Source organism: Porites lutea, chromosome 1, assembly GCF_958299795.1.
Source record: "Porites lutea chromosome 1, jaPorLute2.1, whole genome shotgun sequence".
In the NCBI taxonomy this organism is placed as follows: domain Eukaryota; kingdom Metazoa; phylum Cnidaria; class Anthozoa; order Scleractinia; family Poritidae; genus Porites; species Porites lutea.
The window spans coordinates 12,530,752-12,543,277 of record NC_133201.1 but is presented as its reverse complement, the minus strand read 5'-3'; the positions used below and the strand labels follow the sequence as shown (position 1 = coordinate 12,543,277).

Here is a 12,526-nt window from a genome sequence, read left to right as displayed (position 1 = left end):
AGTACCTTCAGTTTGAAGAGTTCACCGATAAAACGAATGTTTCCCAGCGTTCTTCGCTTGGCCTGATGCTCCTCATTCAGAAGTTCCTTCTTCTTTGCCTCCAGTTCCTCTTCCTAAGAAAAGTAAACACAAGTTTTGAGTTTAAAATGCCTGAATGTTGGAATCTAAAATGGAAGAGGATTGTGCACAGAAAGCCATGTATGCTTTAAATAATTCAAAGATCAAGATTGAGGAAATATAATGTGATCTACAAAAATCACTTCTTTTAGAACTCTAACTTCAATACATTACACACAGTTGTCTTTATAATCTTTAGCCAAACTAGTTATTTCAAGTTTCCCTTACTAATCTGTATCCTGCATACTCCACAGTCTTAATAGAAGTGTGCGAAATGTCCCATCCCCGGACAAAACCAAAATAGCATATTCATAGCAAATCTCAGTGTAATCTTATCAAACGTGCCAAACACCCACGCAAATCGCTCATAGCCGCTAGTTACCCGGGGCTGGTTATAAGTAATGCTAAGGTCAATAGGTCTAATATGCTCGTGCAGCACACTTTTTTGCACATCGTAGTACGTGCAGACGATTCTCTCAGAACCAAAATTTCTTGGATGCATTTTGGGCGCTTTCCATTCACCCAAAACTTAAGAAACTTTGGAAACAGCGGCAATTGGTACAGTATTTTCCCGGAAAAGTTCCCAGACTTCCGGAAACGTTTCCGAAATGCGAACCTTTCAACCAGAAATTTAGACATTCGGGAGCAAATTTGAATGCGGAAAAAAAACTTCCCGATGATAATTTTCGAAAATTTGGGTATATATTGCGAAAATTCTGTTCCATTCGGTACTGCATGGAAGTTGCCGAAAAACAAATTTGTTGCCAATTGTGCTCCCTTTGCGCGCGCGCGTGAGAGCTCCACTAAAAAAGTTTCTCTAGTCAAATTTTCCTTTAGTAGGGTCGATGAAGTCATGATTCAACCTGAGTGACTACTGGAAGCAAAGCTTTGCTTTGACCATTTATTATCCTGATATCAATTTAAACAAATTTCCATCAAATCTAAATGACCTAAATAATATACACGGCTTCACTGGCGCGTCGTTTATAGCGGGAAGTTCAAGCCCACATAAATCAAACAGGAAATAAATCAGGCGTGCCGTTTTTGTGTTCACAGCTCAACACCGTAAACAAACAGTTTATATTTTGAAAATAAAGAAAGAAGGGCTTCAACATTTTCTCGTACCTTTCCATACATGAAACGGCAGCATACCGGTAACGAGAATTGTGAAATATTATGTGGGACACAATGAAGGTTGACATGTCATCAGCTTTGAACTGTATTTGAACTGTAAGATTTGAATCCTATCATCCTAGGAGTTTCTGTTTCCTCACAGGTCCGATAGCGTGGTATATATGCAGTGAGATCTCCGGTAGAACTTTTGAATTGTTCAGAAATAAATCATTACATCATGAGAAATAGAGACAACGCCGCAGAGCAAAATTAAAAATTTCACTTCGGTTCATCTTTAATTCTTCCATCACTTTCACGCAATGCACAATGCAATGTCCAAGACAAAACAATAGCTCCTGCGACGACACTAGGCACTCTGTAACTGCTGTTTAAAAATGCGAAAGACGGTTTTAATTACAATAGACGGTTTTAAGAACAATAGATGTAGGTATCTCGCTGGGTACATGTAACGAAGGTTTACGTTAATCAATAAATCAATCGAGCATCTCCGCCTAAACGTGAAAATTTCCCAAATTTTGACTTTTAGAAATACTTCGTTCCCCAAACCTCTTTTTATTAGCACACTCCTGGATCGCTCATGAAACTAACCCGATATACTTTTAATCAGTAAACACCAAGAGAGGTTATCCTCTCTTGGTAAACACTTTATTGTCCACCACCCCAGCCAGTTCTAGAGGGGGAGGGTGTCTAATTAGGAACTGGTTAGCTCCAATGACCACCAAGCTTTAATAATTTTTCGTTCTAAAAGAAATACATTTATAATTCTCAATCAGGACAAACACAAATCGTCTTAATCTCGTAGCTAAATTCAGAAAACTTCAATGTTAACTTACTTCTGTGGCGGGTCGTTACAACAATCGCACTTTACAGGTTAGTAAATTCAGTGTTTTCAAAATCAGCTGTCGGCCGTCGCATCCGACGGCAACTTTTTGATTTGCGACGCCTACTTTCCCTTAGGTAAATTATATGATAAATAAAACTTTTGATAAAAAGTGGTAAGTGTTCACAAAGCTGTTGCGAGCAAGCAAACTTGAAATTTTTCTGGAAAATTTCGCCAAAACATCGCTTGAGTCTGCTTTTAAAATACGTTCTCTGCGTAAATACGTTGAGTAAACGTTGAGGACGAGTCGAAGACTGGGTCTCAGTTACAGGGAACATTGTAGTTAGCGGTTTCTGAAGCCACTCTATATAAAACGCCACATTTCGTCTCCAAGAACACGGTAAAATGGCAGAAAAGCGACAGCGTGGTTTACGGGAGATGTGGTCGCTGACAGTGACAAACAAGAAAAAGAAAAAGGATGCTGCAGGTAATAATGTAATTGTAACTGCTGGTATCCTGACCAGCGGGCTTACCCCCTTGTTTATTAGGAGCATGCGCACGGGGCCTCGGGATTGGCGGGCACGAGGCCACCGTGAAATAACCTGAAGTTTCACTAAGGTTTTCATCAAGTTTCCCAAGTGTTTTGTAAGTCGTTTGTTTCAGTTTTTCTTTGTCGTGCTACGGATTTCTAAAGCTTTCTAACGGATGTTTGTGATGATACTTGTGAGTTGATTCAGCCTCGTGTATGATTAAACGTTTTGTTGTTATGTTCATCGCCACGGCTATCATGTGCCGCCATTCACAGCCACAGTAATGTTTTCCCGAAGATTACCCAAGCAGATGCCGGTACGCAAACGGAAGAGGAAATAGTTCAATTTGAGGAGAAAGAACAAGAAGAAGTGGTAGCAAAAGTCTTCTGTCTAGATGAAGAGCATGGCGAATCGGACGACAGTGAAGCACATGACAGTGGATGGGAGGATGATGACGATGATAGTGAGGACTTTTCTGACTAAAAGTCTTCTTCTCAGAAGACAAAGAATCTCCATGTTTCGACTTGTAGATACTACCATCTTTCTGCATACTTCACTTCAATTGAATGATGAAGTAGGACTGAACGGTGTTTGTGATCGATAAGTAATAAGGATATTCAAAATTGTAAATTTTGTTTGAGTTTAAAACAGTTCGTGTATAGCTTTAGTATGTTTTTGAGCCTTTTCCAGGCATCAAGAGAAGGCCCAGAAAAAATGCTTCTGTTTAGACTGGACAAACAGCTATCCAAGTGCATGGGTCTACATGAACAAAGTATACACAAGTAGCTTTTGTTGGTTATTGAAAATTCAATTACCTTCGCTGTTTCTTAATCACTTTTACTTTTTTCAACCCAAATTATGTACTAATCTTTAATCATTATTTATACACGGTAAAAAAAAAAAATCATCAGGTACAATAAATTCCTATACAATGACTAACATACTAAAGCCTTAAAATCCAAATCTTAACATTAAATATTAACTTACAACAATATGCCACATGAAAACCCTGATTGTGGTTAAAGCGTACCCTAATATTGTGGTTAAAGTTACTAAAAGCATCAAAATTTATCAGTATTTTCGATATCTAAAATTTGCTAGTTCTGCGTCTCAAAATGCGGGAAAATGCGTCTCCAAGAGTCTAGAAATTCAAAATTTCCTGGGGGGGCATGCCCCCAGACCCCCCTAGAGAGCAAGGCCCTCCGGGCCTTGCAACTCCTACTCAAATAAACGCAACTCCTACTTCAAAAACTGTTGAAAACCCTGAGTAAATTCTTTTAACAAATTCTTCAGGTAAGCGGATTTATAGACAGACTGTAAATTATTTTCTTTCTCACTTCGATTCTACTGAAAAACTAATACAATTCTTGTCATCAAATAAATCTATCCAATAACAAACAGGCAACGCTTGTTTGATAAACGAAACAGAGGGGAGACCTCGCGTACCTTGCGTTTCCAATTCCACCGTTTTATTCCTTGGCTTCGTACCCTTAGCCGGTACAAATAATATTTACTATTTTTACTATCTGTAATTTTCCTTCTTCGCCCACCTCTCACCCCTTCATAATTCCCTACTATCGTCCTCTTATTTCCCGCCTTCTGTACCCCTCTAACACCTTAATCCTTCGAGCTACCCCATCCTTGTCGTCGTTTTCTAGGTAGTCGTTTTCTAGGTCGTCGTTTTCTAGGTCGTCGTTTTCTAGGTCGTTGTTTTCTAGGTCGTCGCTTTCTAGGTCGTCGTTTTCTTGGTCGTCGCTTTCTAGGTCGTCGTTTTCTAGGTCGTCGCTTTCTAGCTAGTCGTTTTCTAGGTCGTCGTTTTCTAGGTCGTTGTTTTCTAGGTCGTTGTTTTCTAGGTCGTCGTTTTCTAGGTCGTCGTTTTCTAGGTCGTCGCTTTCTAGGTCGTCGTTTTCTAGGTTGTCGCTTTCTAGGTCGTCGTTTTCTAGGTCGTCGCTTTCTAGGTCGTTGTTTTCTAGGTCGTTGCTTTCTAGGTTGTCGTTTTCTAGGTCGTTGCTTTCAAGGTCGTCGTTTTCTAGGTCATTGTTTTCTAGGTCGTCGTTTTCTAGGTCGTCCTTTTCTAGGTCGTCGTTTTCTAGGTCGTCGTTTTCTAGGTCGTTGCTTTCTAGGTCGTCGTTTTCAAAGGTCGTTGTTTTCTAGGTCGTTGCTTTCTAGGTCGTCGTTTTCAAAGGTCGTTGTTTTCTAGGTTGTCGTTTTCAAGGTCGTCGTTTTCTAGGTGGTTGCTTTCTAGGTCGTCGTTTTCTAGGTCGTAGCTTTCTAGGTCGTCGTTTTCTAGGTCGTTGCTTTCTAGGTCGTCGTTTTCCAGGTCGTCGTTTTCTAGGTCGTTGTTTTCCAGGTCGTCGCTTTCTAGGTCGTCGCTTTCTAGGTGGTCGTTTTCTAGGTGGTCGTTTTCTAGGTCGTCGCTTTCTAGGTGGTCGTTTTCTAGGTGGTCGTTTTCTAGGTCGTCGCTTTCTAGGTCGTTGCTTTCTAGGTCGTCGTTTTCTAGGTCGTCGTTTTCTAGGTCGTTGTTTTCTAGGTCGTCGCTTTCTAGGTCGTCGTTTTCCAGGTCGTCGTTTTCTAGGTAGTAGGTAGTCGTTTTCTAGACACCCCTTCTCCTTTTATCTCTGTTATCTGTTTTCGGGAGGAGGGCATAAAACATTTCTTACAGGTCACATGCAAAAAAGCCAGAATCTGGACTTTTTCCTATTTGGATAGGAAACAATACGGATGATTTGCACTGTTCCGATTGGCCAAAATGCTGCCATCCGCTAGTTGTTGTTGATTTCAGTCTGCATTTTTGCTTGCGTATAAATGAGCAGTAAATACACACGCAAGGTCGTTATCAAATTTCTGCTGGCTCAGTTTTCCTGAATTTACGTTGAATTTGAAGAATGTCTAAATAGAAATTTCATCCATCGAAATATTTTCCATCTCATCATATACTTGAAAAATGCAGTCAAAAAATTCACCGATCATTTGAATGCAATTTGATACCGGCTACAAGTTACAGAGGAGACAAACGGGTTCACTTTTCAAATAATCAATTCATGATTGGAATCTTGACCTGGTTTGACGGTAATTCCTCCTTCAGAAACCTGCGAATTATTCTGAGCGATCTTCGCTTTCACAACACTTTCCAGTTTGTGACATATGGTGCTTCAGCCTAATTGTTTTTTACTAGACTCCTTTCGGCACAAAACTTTACCAGTAAATTCTTTATCATTTGTAGCTGTTAAATAAAGGTACGGAAGCTCCATTTCATCACCCAAAAAAACATTAAGAAATTTTTTTAGGAAGGGCCATCTGAACATGGACGTACTTAAAAATTTTCTTTTCCCTAAAGTTGATTTCAAAAGAGACATCATTCCCGCCAAAAATTTGATTCCCATCTGGTCAACGCTGATTGGCTAATTAAATGACATGACAAGTCAAGGCAGACGTTATTATGTGTATTAGGGGATGGTTGACGGCTTGTTAAATAAATGTATCAGGTGTTTTTTTTTTCCCTCTTGAGCCAAAGAAGCAACGAAGCAAAAAAAATAACGCCTGTTCTCAGGTTAAATCAATCAAGACACTAATTTTCATAACAGAATCCAGCCTAAAAGTGGTATTTGCTTACAGTTAGTCCTTCTTTTGAAAGGTGCTCCAGTTTCTCATGAATTCTCTTCTCAACAGATTTTTCTTTCTCAAACTCTTTCTGACATCTGTTTAGCAGAATCTTGCGGAAGGATATATCTTTCTTTACCCCCTCCTTCTCCACCACCACTTTTTTCTGCAATGAAAACATGAAAGCAACAAAACTGTTCTTAGTGCTACAGCTCAAGGTTCCATGTGAAAATGAGTTGGTCCAACTATACGCCCAATGAAACAACAGAATCAACATTCCTGGGACAATTCAGGTAAAAATTGCAATGTGAGATGACAATGAAATACGAGGTAAGAGCAGAAACTGATTTTCAATGGGTCATCATATACTTTTTTTTTACTTACAGGAACAAGGCACCTGCACATATTGGCATAAGCCACACTGAATGCAGCTTCATCAATAGCCTGCAACAACAACAAAAATGTCACTTGAAAACTGTATCCACAGCAAGACAGCTTAAACACTCAAACCTGATCCAAAACCACCCAATTCGTGGAACACGACTTATTCCATTGGGTTTCAATACCGTATAATCAATCAAGTAATTTGGATACAACTACAAGAATGCTGCAAGATTTGTGGAAATTAGCTCCTGACCAGTAAAATTCAAGCTTCACTGGGATAACTAATTGTTAAAAAGAAAGAGAAAAATAGATTGAAATCTGTTAGTTGTAGCCAAATGGCATAATTTGAAAATGCCATAATCAGGGGCTTCAATAAAAATTGAAGTAGCCAGTGGTTTGGATAGAGTAACCGACTGTATCAACAAGGGGCCATTGGTCCCCTTTTCTGGGGGGGAGATCAAAGCGCATTCCTCTCCAGAAAATTTTGAAATTTCAAAGCCCTAAAAATGCGATTTTCAGTGTTCCGGGGACTAAATTTGAGAACAAAAGAGCGTGTTTTTCATTCAAGAAAATGTAGCTTTCAATTTACCAGTCACACAATCAATTCCTACGAGCAATAAACATATGATGAAAACTAAATTTTGTACTTTTGCACGTAATCAAATTCTGCGTAAACCTCATGTAAGAAACTTTTGAAAAAATGACTGAAATAAATAATAAATAAATAAATAAATAAATAACGATTTGCAGGTATCATATCCACATAGTGGTTCTTCGTCTACCTGATTCCTGGTCGAATTGGAATTTGGAAATGTTGGTTTTTGAGGAGAGGGGAAAACTGGAGTACCCGGAGAAAAACCTCTCGGAGCAAGGGAGAGAACCAACAACAAACTCAACCCACATATGGCGTCGATGCCGGGATTTGAACCAGGGCCACATTGGTGGGAGGCGAGTGCTCTCACCACTGCACCACCCTTGCTCCCCTAAATATAGTGTTCCCATGACTAAAAGCATAATGTAAAACCAGTGGGCCTTTTGGAAAACAAATCATAATTACGTTTTCATTCAGATTTTATGATATATTTTTTGTTTAAACTGTTATTCAAACTAGTTGCTTCTTCTTTTTGTAAAAAAGTAGCCCACCTCTATGAGCAAAGAAGCCAACGTGTTTTGCCGCCGTCGGTGATTATATTGAAACCCCTGCATAATGTGCAGCACAAAGAAATTATGCAATGTCCAATTTGAGAGTATGAACCCACCATTTGCAGCAGGGGCTGTCTCAGGTTTCACAAAATTACAATAGGTGAAGGACTCAATCAATATCCCCAACCCTAAATATCAACCGAAGATGCATGTTATAGGGACTTATGAAAAATGGAAAGAGGAAGAGCTACAATTTAATATGAGCTGACCATCCTCAATAGATCTTTTCCCTGACCCTACTGCTTGAGTACTCCTGACAGAAATACAACTCCTTGGTGTTGGACTTTGGATATGTTCTGGAACTGCACAAAGAGTCACAGACAGAAATTATTAACAAGAGGAGTTTCTAGAATCAATTCCAGAACTTGACTTCAGACTTTAAAGCATACATTTAAACTATTTCCCTCAAAAGAGTACTCTGGCACCCACGCACGCACATGCTGAACAACTTTTTGAGTCTTAAGATATTTTCATGTCCATGCTGTGTTTATTCCCTTGGTACAAACCTTTTCAAAAATTAGGTCAGTGGCATCTTCCAATCTCTCTGGAGTGTCAATATCCAGGTCAATAATCTGCTGGGTCAAAGTCTGGAACTTCTGAGGTGTCAGTTTGTTCAGAATACTTCTAACTTTGCGTAACAACTCCTAGTAAAAATGACAAAGATTGAGTAGCTGTATACTCCGCTAGAGTCCCAAGACACATTCTACATCATAAGAGTTCAAGATAAAAATTACCTCTGTTTTCTGTTCCTCTTCACTTCCAGTTTTAGCAATTTCACCTTGTCTCCTCCATCTGTTTTCAGTTCTCTTCAACTATTCACATCAAAGAATTCAGTATTAATCACTGTTTAAGTATTTGAAAACTGTGCAAATAAATAAATAAAAAACCTTTTAATTCCCAAACACCCACCATCATACATAGACTTGTATGTGACTTACTATTCAATACCATGAAAGACAATTAAGGCGCTCCACCATTATTACAATTCTCTCGGCACGCTGCCTTTACATTGAGGAATAGACCTTGTCACAGTTTTCAACGCCATCTTGATGAGTAGGCAAATGCATGAGAAATTACAGTGTTTGTATGAGAATCCAATGTCGAATAGTTTCAAATAAAACGGCTGTTCTGAAAAAAATAGGAATTGTAAACTAAAGCTAAACAGCAAAGGATTCTACTAACAAATTTTGGGGGCCAGGACTGTGCTTAAATTTCTCCAGATGCTTGCTTACATTTTCCATATTTGTCTGCAATTTTTCCCAGGAAATTTTTACAGACAAATGTATCAAAAAAATTTTAAAAAAAGGTTTTACCTGGTCTTCTAGCACATGAAATGCCCTCAATTTTTTTCAGTAGAATATCCTTAAGAGTGAAGCTTTAGTTTACAATTCATATTTTTTTCAAAACAGCCGTATTATGGAAATTATTCGACATTAGATTCCCATACAAACACTAGCAGTAATTTCTCATGCATTTGCCTACTCGTCAAGACGGCATCGAAAACCGTGACAAGGTCTATTACTGCATATTTACCTCAACTTGAGGTTGTACACTTGGAAAATCAATCACTTTCTTGGGTTGAGTATTCATTTTGCATATCCACTTCTTGAACCAGACTGGTTATTCTATAATCAAATAGAATGTTTTAGTTTGGGCCTCTAAACAAAGTTAACAAGGTGGAATATATATAAAATACTGAGTTTTTAAATTGTATTGCTGATAAAAGGAAGGGGGCTACTTTGTTTTATTGCTTTGTGGTTCTCATTTCATTTCAAGTGCCTTACCAACAAATCTAGTCTTGGTTAAGTATCGAGGTAAGTAACAGTGACAGCATCTTACTCAGCAGTCACCAGAACACCGACTGATATGCAATACATGCTAAGGATTAACAACAAATTTATACAAAGAGAAACAGGGAGGCTAAATGAAGTAACTTAAGATGGACACCCAAAATCAAAAACATCTTCATTCACAGGCTCAAAAAGAAGGGTTGACTTATAAATACACCGGTTCAACTTGTACTGTGGAAAATAAGGTAGCTAGGACTGAGAATATTTTTTTCAAAAAATGTTTTTAAAAATATTGAGCAGCATGGCACTCACTGATTTAGACCTCAGTGTACAATTTAGTTGTAATAAATTATGTTTTAAATAGTCATCCTTTTGAATTTGAGATTGCGACCTTTTGCTACCATCTCTTGCATTATAAAAACTATCCAATGTAAGCAAGCAAATCTCAGAGGGGACTGAAGCAAGTATTTCACACAATATTGTACTCCCATAACAAAAGTAACTTATTACTCTGAACTGCTGGTGCATAAATGAAGGGAGGAACATGTTTTCACAACCATCGGATTTTTGAATCCTACAACAAAAAAGTTCATATCACAAAATTCTCAAAATTTATCGGCACTTTATCTCATAACAATTAACTTTGTTAAGCTTACCTTCAAGTGATTTATGAACACTTTGGAAAAACAGCAAACTGAATAAAATATCTGGTTTTACTGAAATACCTGTTTTGTGAAAAGCCCGACTTTGACGGGGTTAGGGCTTGACCAAGGACAACTTCTAAATCAGGTCGCCCCTCTGGTTTTATCTGGCATAAAGGATTGGTCTGGAACTGTAACAGGAAATCTCGCTCATATGTGAGCTTAATTTCCTCCTTATGGGCGCGATGTGTTTCAGTTTCCCCATCAAGTTCAGGGGACCAAGATTCCGAGGGAAAGAAACAAAAATGTAGTAATCCAGGCGTAGTCAATCGATAGAAATTGAGATCGGAAATCAATCGATACACTCGATATCAATCGACATCAATGGCCGATTGCTATCGATTGATATCGGGGATTGATAACAATTGAACTCACAGAAAAAAAATTATCGATTTTTATCGATCGGCAAAAATCAATAACAATCGATAATCGATAATTATCAATAACAGTCGATAATCCAAAAGAGTATTTATTTCCTCTTCTTCTTCCTGTATTATAACTGTGCTGAAGCTGAAGATCGATAAAAAGACCAAACGTTCCTGTTATTGTTTTTGTTCCTAATTAGTATTTTGTTGAGAATTGTAAACCTATTGCATGCTATGATGATTGAATGACTCAATAAAACCATACAGACAACATTGTGTCGATGATTAACTTGTAAAACGATAACAATCTTTTCCGATAACAATTGATAATAATCGATAACATTCCATAAATCAATCGTTATCGATTTCTATTGAAATCGACATCAATCGAACTCACAACTTTATTTCTTTATTGATTTCTATCGGAAATCCATATCAATCTTCGATTGTTATCGATTGCTATCGATTGACTACGCCTGGAGTAATCAAGAAAGCCCAGAATTTGTTATAATAATTTCCCCAACTCCACTAACCCCTTTAGACCCTACTATAAACATGCACGTTCTTCAAGTAACTTTTCATAAAGTTCAAGGAGCATTTATAATGAGAATTTCCTATTATAAAGATGGCAAGGCAGGGAATTGTAAATCCACTTGCGCAGTGGCAAGTACATTTCTGCTCTCACTCGCCCCCTCTTAAAGACTACTTATTGCCCAAAGGGAATACATCTAGTTGATAATAAGTTATAGGTTATAACAAAGTGTAATCAGGAATCCATATTCCCAGTCGTCCGGTCGTCCCTGACGACTTCAATCTCGCACAGACAACCAAGATATTCCAAACTTTGGACGAGTGAGCTAGCTTGCTCAACCACAAAATCTGTTCAAAAATTCTGATGTGATTTTATCATGTTCATTTTACCTGTGCTCTGATTAGTTCTCATTCACTGAAACACTTTGAGAATATAATACTGAGTGGAGAATAACCCACAACTACTTGTTACTTCACCGGTGGAGCGCAAAGGAAATGATTCACGACGCTACCAAAGTTGTTCTTTTGGACGAGATTAATAGAAAGTCTGTAGGTTTCCGGCTTTATTCGGCTATTTCACGAAGTGAGAGCCGAATGACTTCGAGATAACTCGAGATCAGTTCGACTTCTTAATTTGTTTTTTTTGTTTTTTTTTTTCTGTTAGTATCTCATGTAAGACTCCATAATATGTCCCCAATATATATATAATTTTCCCTGTGTCCCCATGCCTTCCCTTGTTTTCCCATGCTTTTCTATGTTTCTCCCTGAATCTCCCTGTTTTTCCGTGTTTTTGTATGATTTCCTCTGATTCTCCCTGTTTTCCCGTGTTTTTCTACGTTTTCCCCTGTTTCCCCGAGTTTTTCTATGTTTTCCCTGTTTTCCCGTGTTTTTCTATGTTTTCCTTCATTCTTCCTGTTGTTCCATGTTTTTCTACGTTTTCCTCTGTTTTCCCATGTTCTTCTATGTTTTTACTTTATTCTCCCTGTTTTTTCATGGTTTTTTATGTTTTCCCCTGATTCGCCCTGTTTTCCCATGTTTTTCTACGATGGCCTGCGTTTCAACATGACCGGTTTTCTCGTGTTTTTCCATGTTTTCCCCTGATCCTCCCTGTTTTCCCGTGTTTTCTACGTTTCCCCTGTTTTCTGGTGTTTTCCTGTTTTCCCCTGTTTTCACATACCAAAAAAGCAGGCCCAAGGGGGAACTTGAATGATACTGTTTTATTTACGGGTTGTATATTTTAACTTGCGGTTTTGTTTTAACAGTTTTAACAGTTGCTATTTTGTTAATTGATGTAGGAATGAGTTTTTCCAAATTCTAATGTCGTTATCTATTATGTACAGTATCAGACCCC

At 38.3% G+C, this 12,526-nt stretch overlaps 1 protein-coding gene across 1 annotated transcript in view; it reads right to left on the bottom strand.

Annotated features, from left to right (window-relative positions):
- Positions 1 to 11,706, bottom strand: part of LOC140950207 (eukaryotic translation initiation factor 4 gamma 3-like) — a 61,222-nt gene extending 49,516 nt beyond the window's left edge. The window contains 7 exon segments of the mRNA XM_073399445.1: positions 6 to 113; positions 6,215 to 6,367; positions 6,586 to 6,645; positions 8,295 to 8,432; positions 8,523 to 8,600; positions 9,322 to 9,413; positions 11,566 to 11,706. Coding sequence (XP_073255546.1) covers positions 6 to 113; positions 6,215 to 6,367; positions 6,586 to 6,645; positions 8,295 to 8,432; positions 8,523 to 8,600; positions 9,322 to 9,378 — 594 coding nt within the window. The 5' untranslated portion in view covers positions 9,379 to 9,413; positions 11,566 to 11,706.
- Between the last annotated feature and the right edge of the window lie 820 nt (positions 11,707 to 12,526).